This window comes from Acanthopagrus latus, unplaced genomic scaffold (genome assembly GCF_904848185.1).
Source record: "Acanthopagrus latus isolate v.2019 unplaced genomic scaffold, fAcaLat1.1, whole genome shotgun sequence".
Classification (NCBI taxonomy): domain Eukaryota; kingdom Metazoa; phylum Chordata; class Actinopteri; order Spariformes; family Sparidae; genus Acanthopagrus; species Acanthopagrus latus.
Genome location: NW_023504055.1, coordinates 335,476 through 350,825, shown reverse-complemented (window position 1 = coordinate 350,825; position 15,350 = coordinate 335,476). Strand labels below are relative to the sequence as shown.

Below are 15,350 nucleotides of genomic sequence, written 5' to 3'. Positions count from 1 at the left end.
CCGGTGGATGTATTTTGTTTATTATCTGTTTCCTCTACGTCTGTATGTGCTGTTGAATCAAACACACTGAGTCTAGTGAAGTTTACATGGTGACACACTGTCTAGCAAGAAAGAAAAGAGAAAACAAACGCGGGCGTAACGTTAGCAGGCTACGTAAGCTGGCTCGCTAGCGCTAACTGCTAGGTACTGAACCTGAGCTAACTAGCTATCAGCTAGCTGGGCTGGTGTTAGCAGCGGTCTGTTTGCGGTTAGGACAACAGAGACAGAGCTCCACTTCACCGGACAGAGCGCACACACACGCAAAAAGAGGACACTTCAGAGCATTTGGCACTTTCAAGAAGACACGTTTCCCCCCAAGCTGTCGCAGATGTCGGAGAAGACACACTGTCATTGTCAGTAACAAGTCAATGCCACCTTGAATAGCTGCCAATGTCTGTTCAAACTGAGGGCCTGTTTTATTCCGGCGGCGTCGGGGAAAGTTAAGTGAAGTTTTAAACAGTGCGTTTATTATCTCAGACCCTGTTTTGTGAGACTTCTTTACGCTCACTGTGTTTGTGAAGAGGGGGACATCCAGGTGCACATACAGTGAATCGGTGTCACTGTTCAAGTAGCAGCAGGACAGCTGTTTGTTTTGTTGTTTTTCTAGATGGGACTCATGGCACCCGAGATTTGCCTTTGGGCATAGATAAGAGGACTAAAAACCTTTTAAAAAACTTTTATTAAACTTTTGCAGCTAGCTCCAGCAGGAAATGTCTTGCTTGCAACTGCCTGGTTCACAGGATTTTCCTCTGCGGTGGTTGTAATACAGATGTTTGAGTTTCAGAAATAGTTGAAACGCTTTGGTGTGAAGCAGGTGACAGTGTTGCCAGGTTTCCCTCTTTGTGCTGGAAGGGATTAATGGGGCTAATCCTTCTTTGGTCACGTACTGGAGGAACAATGAGCAATGAGAGCAGTGATAAAGGATGAGATTGTTTTATTGCAGTGTTACAGCGTTGGCAGACTGTAGCTTGTGAAACTGCAGAACTGTGGTTTCTCCTAAATTAATTTTGTAGCTTGTTTTATTTATTTATTGAACCTTCTAATCCCTTTTGATTTTCACAGTCTAAATCCTGGATTAAGGGGTTACAAGCTTCCTTTGAGGATGTTCGGAGTTTATTATTTTCAGAGAAAACTGTTTTAACTGAAGTGAAACTGCCAACTGAGCACTTTTTTGATTTATCTACAATGCCTTTTTACTAGTTTTTCTTTGTGAAACTACAATTGAAATAATGTTTGTACAAGCACTTAATTACTGCACAGAGGAGCTTTGCATTTATAATCCCTGGGGAACAGTTTCCTTAGCAGCTTGAAATTATTAAATGCAAACATACTAGTAGTACGGACAACAAACAAGCTGCTGTCCACTGCTCATAATAACCAACTGTTTCTCTTTGTCCACAGTCCCAGAAACCCTGGATAGAAAGCACTTTCACAAAGAGGGAATGTGTGTACATACTTCCAGTGTCAAAGGACCCCCACAGGTATGTGCTTAGACAGGGCTCGACAGTGCGACTGTTTTGCTCGCATTTGCGAGTTGATTATTTCCAGTGCGAATAGAAAATTACATTCAGTCGCATCAGTGCGACTGCGCACCGTTTTGCTGTTTACGTGAGCACTGAGCAGTATTTTTATTTATTTATTTATTTATCGGCAACCTGAAGCGTCTCCTCCAATGCAAGCGCAGCATGTAGCTACATAATCAGATCTAAGCAATGCAGTGCTTCCATAACAGACACGTGACCACACTCCAGGGATAGAAATTAGCACCCGCCACATGTGGGTGAATCAGTTTACCAGCCACTGTGGCGGGTTAATTCCGATCACTGGTCACAGTCTACAGATTACCTCCGCTCTCCTCACACAGTTACCACACACGGGCTTGTGGCATTTTGAGTGTCCGACGTTTGGTTCTGTTTGCAGCTCTGCCTCCGTCTCCGTATCTGTTGTTGCGGTGGATGCTTCCGCTGCTGCCCACCTTGTGCCCCCTGCTGCGGCTCCTTTCCCCTCCATGTTTTCTGCCCTCAGCTCCTCTGCCAGCTGCTGCAGGACTTTCCTCCGGGCTCTCCTGCTGCTGCTGCTCCTTGAATAAGATGCAGGCATTGATCCCAGCCAGGTCGAGGACGATATAGAAGACCACCACTGGCCATCTTCCGTACTGCATTTGACAGAGTACGCCCTCGCCATCTGGTCCGGAACATCCTCGCTGTACTTGGTGTTGTTGTAGTACATCACAGACTCTGGTTTTGCCTTCGCCCCACTAAAGGTGCCCACACCTGTGTGCAGGGTGCTCAGGATGCAGACATTCTTCCTCGGCTTTCCCTGATACACAGTCAGAGTCGCATCATTCAGCACCTAACAGCTACGCTTGCTGTTTCACGGAGGGGGAACTCCCGTTTTTGTTTGCCCATGGTGCCAACCAGGCGATATAATAACTTACAAGTACATTCGCAAAGAAGCACAAACAATATAACAATGAAACCCCGCCAAACGATGTGCGGTCAATATGACCGCTTATGGCCGAAATAGGTAAAAAATATATTGTCTTTGACTTTTGTGCAATTTATGTAAAATATATTCTAAATTAAAATACAGACAAAGTTATTGCACATATTTGAAAATGATCAAAATGACCATCTTGGCCGTTCTACTGGCAAGCCCTCACTTGAACTCTTCATTGCTACTAATTATTACTCCGCGCCCCGGTCAGCGGAGCTGGCTACTCTTTTGTCGGAGTTTACATGAATGGAAGTAAATTAAAATGTGGCTTTACATCATAACAGTTGAACATAGGGAATAATTAAGTACAGTAAATTAAATTAAATAGTTGCAAGTAGATATTGCTATATATTACTACCTTCTAATCACCTAATGATGCAATTTCCACTTCCTTTGTGTGGGTCCGGTGCAGTTGAAGATATGAAATAAGTTGTAGGGAAATACTGATGTAGATTCCTAACCATCTAACCTTCATTTTGAACCACTTTGTATATTCAGACTTCATTCCTGTTATATCACGGCTTAGTAGATGACCCTTGGATAGCTTCACCCCTGTAATCATTCATTGGTATCACATAATTACTGAATAATCAATTCTGGTAACAAGTACTGATTGGGAAATACTATGTGCATGTCTTTTACAAGAAAAATATGTTTCTCTGCATTGTACTGAACACATCGAAGCTTAAATATAAAAGTGGCTGGTAAAAATGTTGAGTGGCTAGTAGATTTTAGAATTTACCAGCCACAGTGGTAGGCGGACAAAAAAGTTAATTTCCATCCCTGCCACACGGGCACACAATGAAGACTGCAGCGCGAAAACTAAAATCAAAATACAAAATGGAGAAGCGAAAGAGTGTCGGCGTCGTGAAAATGAACCCCCTAACGCAACTCATTGTGCTACTAAAAAATGTTGTGTGCTACTAAATGTTTTAGCATGGTAGCACAGTGCTACTTGGAAAAAAGCTTAGCATCAAACCCTGTTAATCGTACTGTAGTCAATGGCGGAGGGGTGGGGTGGCCGGTGCCACCTCACGCTGAATCCTGGCCACCCTATTGGCCACCCTAGCCTGACCCCAACCACCCATGCAACCACTGTATCACAGCTGTTACTACTTGCCGGCGTGCGGAACCTTTCCATTTTAGATGCGTGCACATCCTGTCTGAACCCTCCTTTCTCCCCGGAGGAGAGTGCTACCCGCTGGTGCACAGTGCAGCGGCCAGGGTGAGGCCAGCTGCGCTGGGAGTTCACAGTCTCTGAAAGAACGGTGCATCAAACATGGGGTACCTGATGGTGTTTCCATGGCGCATCACCCTCTGACCTGGGGCGGGCGAGGCGCTTCCAGCTGCTGGAGGAGGGGACCGAGAAGTGTCCAGCGAGGGACGGTGGGTGGTCGGGGGGGCGCTGCTTGCCTGAATTGATTCAAAGCAGTGTTTCCCATACATTGATGAGACAGTGGCTGCCCACCATAGTCTAATTTGCCCCGCCATAGTCTAATTATGTGGAATGTGAAAAAATGTTTCCACCTTTCCAATGCATACCGACGTTTCAGTCAGTCTCGTTTGTTTGCATTACCTTTAATGACTTCAGTACTGCTAATTCAGGGCTGTATTAGTGAAAAAATAATAATATAACAATAGTTATCGAACCTGGAACATCAGGCCCTTGGAGGCTCCTCCACTCACACACATACGACATAAGGTGGGTCTGTGTGTCGGTCCGAAGCAGCCATGAATTAGTTACAAAATGATAAAAATGACACCTATGACTGACTGTTACGGTGAGTTGAAGAGTATAATTATCTAGTTTGTTATTGTGTATACACAAAAAATCCAATTTCATGTAAAACCCTTGGCATAAATAAATCCAGTGTTAGAGAAAGGAAATATTTTACCTTCGTCTCCCACCGCAGTCCTTGACGTTAACTAGCATGTTGGATATTTAGCTTGATAATTAGCTAGAGGATTAAAATGGTTACTTAGATCATTCCTCTCTTGAAACAAATAATAAGAATAGTATTTCTGTACAATGATAGATGAATCTTCATTCCAAGCCCATGCAGAGGAGTTGATGGTTGTGTGAAAGCATTATAACCAGAGAAAAAAATGAAATTCCCAAAGTAGCCTATATAAGTATAAATATTACAGTATGACGACCCAATCTTTTTGACTGTGGGATAATGTTAGGGTTCTTTCTTTTCGGTGCCAGCTGAAATAGCCTGGTCAGAATGTTTTGATACAGAGTTCAAATGTTTCTTTATGTAATTTTAAGAGGAGAACCAATTATTACTAGTTGTTTTTCTAACAGCATTCCAGACCATCAACAAAATGCTACAACATACATACAACTGTTTTGTGCATTTGTACAGTAGCCCTTAAGCCTTGTATGCCTATGACTGGAAACAAATCTCAATTTGTTCCTTGTTAGATCCTTATGTTGGCCCATTTTGCTGGCCATTATTCATATGTGTGTATATAGCTTGATCAGGCAATAGTAAAAACAACTGTTTTTCAAATTATGTCTGTGTATTCCTGATACACTGAGAGAATGAGCTCCTAGTGAGCACCAGCAGGTGATTTGTTAATTTTTAACAGGGGGGATGGCCCAATGGGAGCACCAACCTGCCCCGACACACCTATGTACACCTCCCAAAGGACGTTGTTGCAGGACTCCTGAACAATAACTATGACAATTCCACAATTCCATTTTATCCAGTTATCTTCTTTCTTTACCTACTGCACTTGTCTTTTTATAACTGTAAATACAGAATGAAGAAAGTCACTCCAGCAGAGTGTGTTTCAACACATTATCTGCATCTAGCAGGGGAGTGATGTCAGGTTAACAAGGAGGGTGCTTTTGGTAATTTTGCTAACAAGGGGGACGGCATCCCTCAAATCACCTACTGGTGATCACCACAAGCTGAGCTGAACATCTCCCAAGTCCTCTCAGCACAGTATACAGTACAGTTTTCTGTATATTGTGCTACATTTATGTAAGCATCTTTGTTACTCTACTTGCAGGAATAAGAAGAAAGTTAGATACACTGAAAATGATTTGATTTTTTCCACCATTACCTGCATTCCAAATATTGTGTGGGTGTGTGCCTTAGGTGTCCTAAATACCCCTGTATTTTCTAGTAAGACATTGCCACCCCAAAATTTCACATAACCATCCTGGCCACCCCACAGAAAAATTTCTGGCTCCGCCACTGACTGTGGTGCGCCTTGTGGTGATAGCCATGGAAACACTGTAATTGCATGGTGTGTGTTAAAGTAGGCCCAAACCCTAACCACTACTCTCTCACTGTGAACACAGTGTTAAGTGAGAGGGAAGACCAGTGATGAACGTGTTTGTCATATCTTCTCCCAGTCTTGAGGATTGGATTTGTGATTAATGTTTTATCAATCCGTCATTTAGGATGTTTGGATTTTCTGAATCCCATTTTAAAAAATTGGTTTGCCTACAAGCATTTATTTTAATTCAAGACATAAGACATTACGTTCTGTGTGTATCTGAGAACTGATGTGAATGTTCTCCTGTTGAATATAGAGGGGTTTTTCTGCAGGCCTACTAGAATCTTACAAAGCAGTGTTAAATCGGTGTGGAAGGCGTCTTATTGGTTGGCGTGCAGGCCACTCATTCACAATGTGCCATGTTTGCATGAGAAGCCCACACAAAATAGCTCAATTAAAGATACAGCAGCTTGTATGAAATGTCCAGTAGTGGAGAAATAGTCAGAGCAAAATGACATTTTTTCAGTTCAATATCAAGTAGTTTTCCACAGTTACGTAAAATTGATATTTCACCAGCTCCTGTTTTTATTGTTTTTAATTACACGTTAAGAAGTCACATTCCCTCCTTGCTTCTTGTAAACACAGGATGACACCGGGTTACTCTTTTCCCTGTGTTTTCTTTCACATCAATTATTTGCAACTGGCTTTTCTTCTCTAACTCCAGTATGTGCTGCTTCTCTGTGTTGATTCGGAGGTGTTGGTGAAGGCTATCTTTGTGTCTCTACAAATGTATCACATGTATATGGTCCTAGTTTTTTTGCATTTAGATTAATGATTAATTATGCTGCTGTGAAATTCCTTCCAGATGCCTTCCAGGATGCCAGATTTGCCAACAGCTGGTCCGGTAAGTATTTGTTTCACTCGCTCTTTGTGACCTGACAGGATTAGCCTGAAAGAATATATGCTAACAAGTTACTTTACACCAAATCTTTCACAATGTAAGTCTGCTGAAGAGCAGCCCTCCTCAGGAAACAATTACCTTCCAGGATGCCCAAGTTCATTAAAGGAGATGACGAAACGGAGAGGCTCACGTTGGTCATTAATTGTCATAGTAATGCAGTGTTGAGGCACATTTGAAGTAAAGCTCACCTTCAGACTCGAAAGTGTGTCAATCCTTGTCATCATGGTTGGTTGTTGGGATCTTTTATTTCAGACAGAGTTGACAACAACTGTTTGCATCAAGCATCACCTATAGCTAGATAGCCAAGTCAGTTAAGTTTAGCATCACGATTTGGCTAAAAATCTCACCAGCTGTCTATTTAATGTTTTTAGTCAACTTTTTTTAAGATGAGAACCCTGTCATATGTGTTTTTATGTGCTTGATAGCTATATACATGATAGTGTCGTGAAAGAGTGATGCTGAAGCTGCAAACAGTCAGCATCCATCCCAGCTGATGAAATAAAGAAAACATGGTGTTCTTGTATGACATTGTATTGTTAGATGCCCCTAGTGATATAGGAGATTGTTTTCCCCTTCTAACACAACCCTGTTTGCCTGCTTTGCTCACATTCTTTGACAAAGACAACCGTTTGCTTTAGTGTTTACATTTTGGGAGCATACGTTTCACTTTTCACATTATAAGAGAAAGAGAAAAGACAGACCTGCTAACACTAGCCTAAACTCTGATCCACACAGGCAAATGCTATACAGTGGTTGTAAAAGCATGACAAGTTATTTTTATGGAAAACCAGAGACAATTCTCCCTGGTCTGTGATTCTAGGTTGGGTAATGCTGTTGGTAGTAAGCTTGTTCAGTGAACATGCTAACATAACAAACAAAAGATGGTGCTATCCAGACCCTTGAGTACCAAATATAGTTACTACAGCTCCGTGCACAATGTATGTTTGAGAACATCTCTTAATATTCATTATATACTGTATTAGTAAATATATCAAATAATTATATCTGCGTTGCTAATTTCTTACCAGAAACCCTGATTGTTTTTTTTGTGATGAATGCCATTTAGGTTCCTTTTAGTTTCTCTGTATGTTGCTTATTTTTTGTGTTGAAACCAGGGGTCCATGTGGAAAACATATTTCTTATTTGTTTGCTTGAGGGTACAAAGCATAAGGAGAACTGAATAAAAAAATGATGGGATTATCAGTCACAAGTGATTCTGTTCACCCTCAGGTGCTGCTGTGGGCGGCTGGTCCGGCAGCATGTTGGCGTCACAGCCAGCTTGGCCACGAAGTACTCGGGTGTGAAGTTGGGTGAAAACCCCAACCTGCCCGCGATGGAGAAGTGGTCGGTGGAAAAACACACAGAGGCGAGCCCCTGTGACGCCTATGGTGTCATCAACTTCCAGGGAGGGTCTCACTCATACAGAGCCAAGGTAAGCTTGGCAGGGTTTGATAACTGTTTTATAGATTTGTGAGGAAATTGTCTTGCACAGTTATTGTAATGCATTTCTAGTTGTTTTTAAAATCTGGTGCTGAAACCATGAGGATCAGCTAATTATTCAACAAACGACAACAAAGTTCACGACAGCAATTTTGGTAACTTATCAATCATTTCACTGATTTTTCTCGTTTCTCTGCTGCTTTTCTTGTGTGTGTCATGCAGTATGTGCGTTTGTCCCACGACTCGCGGCCGGAGAGCATCCTGTGGCTGATGCTGAAGGAGTGGCAGATGGAGCCTCCTAAAATCGTAATCTCTGTCCATGGAGGAGTTCAGAACTTTGAGCTGCATCCTCACATCAAGCAGGTTGTGGGCAAGGGCCTCGTCAAAGCTGCAGTCACCACCGGGGCCTGGATTCTCACCGGAGGGGTCAACACAGGTATGTGGTCATAAAGAGATTAGTTTAGTCATCCACGTGCCCCCAGCTGGGTGTGTTGTTCTCTATAGTTATGAGAGGTTCCAGGTAAGTCATGAGATTTCTTATTTCAAGGATTATAGCATTTCTTGATTATCAGAATGTTTTTCTTTGCTAACCCTCCGATGTATTTATTGGGGGTTTTCAGCTGTGTTTCACCTCAGCAAGCCTAAGAGTAAAGGAAACTAGACTGTTTACCTCTTCAGTAGGTAGATGAAGAACATGTAATCAAACTGGCTTGCAGCTCTGTCACAAACTCACAGATTCACATTCAGTATTAGTAGCTGCGTTATTTGTGGATGTGGTTAAGCTAGTTATGTAATTCTCTACCAAAAAAGGAAAGGCATAAATCTCTGCCATGGTTTTACTTTCTTTGCCCGTAGACGGCACAGATTTCCTTGAACCTACAGGAGTAAAAAATCTCGGCACTGTGGCTCTGCAGGCTTAAAAAACTAGCTTGGACTGGTTTTGGGTTCTGACAGATAAGACAGATACGGCCAGTATTACAACATGAAGTTGCAGGTAAACACTCCCTCATGCTTAAATTGTACAACCACCATCAGTAGGATGCGCTGATGTAGCAGAAGTTGTAATACCGGGCTCAAAGCATGTCATTTGGCTGTGTGTAGTGGCCCAGGTGTGTCTGCAGCCACAGCGTGGCGTTAAAGATGGTGTGGTCTGATCACAGTGTTTAAAGCATTACTCACACGGTCAATTATCCAGACCAGTGATTACTTATAATGCCTCCTCTGGCGCCCTGGCCAGTTTGGATCGTCTCCTGGCTCACACATTACTGCTGAACCCATGAGATGCATTAGCTGAGGATTGTGGTTCACAAGCAACCCCAAGGTCTAATGTACTCGATATGGTCTTGCCCTATATGTGGTATTTTGGTCACTGAAGTTCAGGTGTTTTGGCTATTTCATTTCATATCCATGGTTAGTAGGACCTGCAGTATTAACCACACTTTTACTGTTCATAGATTTATACTGAAATATACTGTACGTACATGTTATGGGGCCAGTTTTATTATTCAGTCGCCCAAATTTTAAGCGAGGTATGCCAAATGGTTAAGTTGCAATATAAACGTACCACTCCAGTCAAAGGAAAAATGTTTTTATTGATTGTTTAATGCATCCTTCCTGAAGGTGTGGCGAAGCATGTGGGAGACGCTCTCAAAGAACACTGTTCAAGATCATCAAAGAAAATTTGCACTATCGGGATCGCACCCTGGGGAGTCATTGAAAACAGGAATGATCTCCTCGGCAGAGACGTAAGACAACTGTTACAGTCATTTTCTCTCCTCTCCTCTCCTCTCCTGCCCTCTCTCCGCTTACCACCTCTTCATCTTCGCCCTGCAGATTATAGCTCCTTATCAGACGCTGCAGAACCCGCTGAGCAAACTAAATGTTCTTCATGATCTGCATTCTCATTTCCTCCTGGTGGATGATGGGACGGTGGGCAAGTACGGCGCCGAGGTCAACCTGCGGCGGGAGCTTGAGAAGCACATCAACCTCCAAAGAATACATGCACGTGAGTACAGCCAGAAACTTATATTTCCACACGACTGCTTGGATTCCTGAGAAACAGGAGATTATGTGAGATCTGCTGAAACAGTCTGAGTATCGTCTTCTGATATAATGCCATGACATGTTTTGTGTGTCTCACCTATATGCTCATCTCCTCCCAGTCAAAGTACCACATTTGATCCATTTTATTAACTAACTTATTAATTAACTAAAATCCATAGCGTCATGTTCAAAACATTTGGCAACTTGAGTTTGTTTTTTCTTTATGATTATTCTTTGTTGTCATTATGTTATTTACACGTGGACATCAGAAAGATTTAACTGAACTTAAAATGTATGTCACTGTATCTTGTGGCTGATATCGATAATATAACTGATAATTTTAAGGCTGTAATCAAGCAAACAAATCCTTGGTCGACTGAAGCCGTGAAATTTCGACTGAACATAAAGACTAGTTGTCTATTTGCTTTAGATGAAGTCATTTTTTGACCCTATTATTTTGCACTGAAATGAATTAACTTAAGTGAATGAATTAATAAACACACTCAAGTCTGTCGGCTCCGGCAGCGTGTTGCATCACGTGCATCTGCGCAGTATCATAGCCCAGGCGTGGTCTGGGTGTATCTAGGGGATGATGCCGTTTGCGGGCGGCTGCGTCAGCAGTTATAAAACGATTATTAGCCTAAAACATTGAAATATGCCAATTCTGATATGTTCATATACTTAAAACGGCCAGAGCAACCTAACGCAGACAAGTCAGCGTACCGTTTTAAGGTGATATGCCATGTTTGTAGTCAAGCTGTGCTATACACTGTTGTTTGCAAACTTTGCATTCGACTTTTTTTTTTCTTTTTCTATTTTTTATAAAATGCTGCCACACTGCTGATGTCTTTGACATGGTTGAATAGGACTGACTGTAAATGAAACACTTAAAAATAAATAGATATTTAACAAACCACCAGACCTAGGCCTTTAATATGTTCTTCAATCTGTTTGTCTGTAGTGGGTTGGGCTAATCCAAAATAGTGAAAACAAGGGGGGTGTTCTGAAGCCACACTGTGACCTGTGAAAGAGGGGTGCTCTGAAAACACCCTCATTAGCACATGGCACTTTTCCTCCCGATAAAGTCAAATGCCATATGCAGGACACGCAGCACTGGGATGGAGATGACCCGCTGTGTGTTTAAGCACTGCCGTAGCAGCATGTAATCAACACACCAAAAATCGACCAATCAGAATTTTGGTCGAGCCAGAACGTATTGACCAGTCGACTAGGAGATTACAGCCCTAGATAATTTCACATTTTTGTCTTTTTAAAAAGAACTTCATAACTACAAGCTAATAAGCGAAGATGGGTGACGTAATATTTAATAGTTCTAAGAAAGAACATTTTTTCTTCTCTTGGAAACCTTATACAAAATGTTTTTCATGCTGCTCTTGTCCTCCTTCCTCCTCTGTGTTTTTTGGCAGAACCAACGGTGAAGTTGCATGACATCACCTGCTGCATCAGAATATGTAAATGCTGTGCTTAAAGGGCAACTCCACCACTTTTCTTGAGGAGCATATGTGAAAAGAGAAGTGTAAAGCCTTTTGTGGCTCCAGAAGAGGCTATATGTAATCTGATAAATTGCCATGTCACTCAGTAGCTAAGTTGCATTGTGGGTAATCTTGGTGCGGAAAGGGAAGAATATGTGGCATAAAAAAAGTGATATCTCTGTTTTTGCTGTATCCATTTTGATCATTTGTTTTTTTAATCATCCGCAATGAGTTCAATACTATTCCAGCTTTAGAGCCATTGAGTGACATGACTGAACATAATTTATCTGATTACATGCAGCTTCCTCTGGAGCCATCAAAGACTTTATATTATTCTATTTTCACATATGCAGTAGTATTCACCAAGACCTGCACACGGTCACGACTACGAATATGAGTTACCCTTTAAGTTCTTGCAAGCATTATGGCTTCATAAGTGCAACAAACAGAAGTTGTTGAGCAATTATTTAGCAGATCACATCATGAATACCTACAGCATGTTGGACATGGCAGTGAATTATCATGACATACCCTACAGACAGGAGTACGGACATCCTCAGGATCAGGTTTCAGCGTCAGACCTCAGATGAAAAGGTATAAGGCCTCAGGAAAAGCTCTGTCACACTCGCACCAAACAGCCACATGAAAAATAGTCATCGGACCAAAAGGCCTGAGAAAAAAAACTTGTCACACTGAAATGCCTGAGGACAAACGTTGTCACACTGAATGGACTCACAGTGAACAGCATCAGCACAAAAGTCGTCACACTGAACGGTATCGCGCAGCAACGGCCAAACGTTGCAAATATGCCTACATACATAAACGATGCAGAACCAACGACACGCAAAACACATGCAACAACAAAATGCTGCATCGAGTTATCAAAACGGAAGTGTCAACACAACGGAAGTATTAATCTTTTTGAGCTGTTATTGTTATATTATTTTTAAAAGATTATAACCAAATATTTAAACCACGTAGCTTTTTATGTCGTCTCTCTAAAAGTTTTACTCCACTATCGTCAGGTACAATGTTCAGACTGTAACGCCCGCCAATGTAATAATGTCCACAAACGTAATAAACCACAAAGGTAATAAAAATCTGCAGCATTTAATGTAATAAACCCACAAATGCAATACATTTTCCACAAACGGAATAGCCGCTGCCTACTAGAAACGTAACACGCGATTTCCCACAAATTTAATAACTATTATTTGCAGGGATTTGTTACAATTGCGGGGACGTGAAAATCTTTATTGTAATAACTTCCCACAGATGTAGGCTAATAAGACAATGAATAATGGTCGTTGTGGTGGTTTTGTGGCATATAAATAACTAGTTTAAACAGATTTAGTTCTTTGCATAAGCAAAATGCTTCTTGTTAATGAGGATCATCTCTCTCTCACCAAAGTGTCAGTTGGACTTCAGAAGGGCCGAATTCAAACACTACTAGAACGGCCGTAAGCGGTCATTTGGACCGCTAGATAATAAACTCTATATTCTCTCATGTAAAGACCCAACTGACTGATGAATGCACACATTGTGTCATGATATTTAAAAAAACAACAACAAATAACACCAAAACGTTCATTTTCACAAAATAAATGATACATTTATCAATATTCATATAATCGCATATATACATTATATATACTCAAGAATATAATAGAGAAAAAATCAGAATACGAAAATTAATAATTTAAAGAAACGTATGTGATTATGAGACAATTTATTTTAATACTTAATATTTTATATTGAAAAAATGATAATCGAAAAAGCTGGAAATTAATTGCTCTAATAAAAATCATAATAGTAACAATAATAAGGTCGCTGGTTAAAATCCCAGCTCCAGGCAGGGCTGAGCTGCATGTCTAAGTGTCCTTGAGCGAGATACTGAACCCCACATTGCTCATCAGTGAGGCCCTGCGATGAGCTGGTGACTTGTCCAGGGAGCACCCTGCCCTCGCCCAGAGACAAGGCTGGGATTGGCTCCAGCAGCAACACCCCGCGACCCCATGGAAAGGGATAAGCGGTTACGGACAATGACACGACATGATGATGATGATGATGATGATGATGATGATGATGATAATAATAATGATAATAATAATAATGATAATAATAGAAAAGGCTTGAAAGGAGCTGCTGCCCACCTTGTGCCGCCTGCTGCGGCTCCTTTCCCCTCCATGTTTTCTGTCCTCAGCTCCTCTGCCAGCTGCTGCAGGACTTTCCTCCGGGCTCTCCTGCTGCTGCTGCTCCTTGAATAAGATGCGGACATTGATCCCAGCCAGGTCGAGGACGATATAGAAGACCGCCACCGGTCATCTTCCGTACCGCCTTTGACGGAGTCGCCCTCGCCATCTGGTCCAGGTCCACGCTGTACTTGGTGTTGTTGTAGTACATGACTGTCTCTGGTTTTGCCCTCGCTACACTAAAGGTGCTCACACCTGCATCCTGAGCACCTGTGCAGGTGCTCAGGATGCAGACATTCTTCCTCGGCTTTCCCTGATACACAGTCAGAGTCGCATCACTTCAGCACTTCAGTGTTCAACAGCTCCGCTCGCTGTTTCATGGTGGGGGAACTCTCGATTTTGTTTGTCCACGGTGCCAACCAGGCGATATAGGCTAATACAACTAGGTAATAATTAACTCACAAGTAATTTCGTGGGGAACCACAAAATATTTAACAATGAATTCCTCCGAAATGATGTGTGGTCAATATGACCGCTTATGGCCGAAATGGGTCAAACATAATCCTTTGTGACAGCGGAGCAGAAAGTTGACAACTGGATTTTGCACCCACGGTCAGAAGTATTAGTAGTATTAGTAGGTGTATAGACAGTCACACAAACAAACAAAACCATTATTCATTGTATTATTACATTTGTGGGAAGTTATTACAAAAAAGATTTTCACGTCCCCGCAAACGAAATAGTTATTACATTTGTGGGAAATGGAGTATAAAGTTTGTTAGTAGGCAGCGGCTATTACGTTTGTGGAAAATGTATTACATGTGTAGGTTTATTACATTAAATGCTGCAGATTTTATTACGTTTGTGGTTTTATTACGTTTGCGGGCATTATTACATTGGCGGGCGTTACAGGGCAAAGGCAAAACCAGTGTCTGTGATGTACTATAAAACCACCAATACTGCAAGGACGTCCCAGACCAGATGGCGAGGGCGTACTCCGTCAAAGGCAGTACGGAAGATGGTCAGTGGCGTCTTCTGAAACAGCCTCAACCTGGCAGGGATCAATGTCCGCATCTTATTCAAGGAGCAGCAGCAGCAGGAGAGCCTGGAGGAAAGTCCTGCAGCAGCTGGCAGAGCTGAGGGCAGAAAACGTGGAGGGGAAAGGAGCCGCAGCAGGCGGCATGATTATTATTATTATTATTATTATTATTATTATTATTATTATTATTATTATTATTATTATTATTATTATTATTATTATTTTAAGTGTTAAAATGTTTTATAATCAAATTAGTTATTTTTAATTGTTACATTTCTTGCTCTGAGTTTTCTCTATTAAAATCGTGTGTAAATATATGCAATAATTACGGTTTACTATTTGCATGATATGAATATTGATAAATGTATAATTAAGCGTGTTAAAATACACACATTGGTGTTATTTTGTTTTTT

At 41.6% G+C, this 15,350-nt stretch overlaps 1 protein-coding gene across 26 annotated transcripts in view; it reads left to right on the top strand.

The window, feature by feature from the left end:
* Positions 1 to 15,350, top strand: part of LOC119015885 (transient receptor potential cation channel subfamily M member 7-like) — a 48,058-nt gene that overhangs the window by 781 nt on the left and 31,927 nt on the right. For all 26 annotated transcript variants that reach the window (XR_005073603.1, XR_005073600.1, XR_005073599.1 and 23 more), the window contains exons 2-7: positions 1,441 to 1,520; positions 6,635 to 6,673; positions 7,961 to 8,162; positions 8,393 to 8,606; positions 9,791 to 9,915; positions 10,004 to 10,175. Coding sequence is in view for 6 of the 26 variants with exons in the window: in XM_037091951.1 (XP_036947846.1) it covers positions 1,441 to 1,520; positions 6,635 to 6,673; positions 7,961 to 8,162; positions 8,393 to 8,606; positions 9,791 to 9,915; positions 10,004 to 10,175 (832 nt within the window). In the remaining 20 variants the exon portion in view is untranslated. The remainder of the gene's footprint in view (positions 1 to 1,440; positions 1,521 to 6,634; positions 6,674 to 7,960; positions 8,163 to 8,392; positions 8,607 to 9,790; positions 9,916 to 10,003; positions 10,176 to 15,350) is intronic.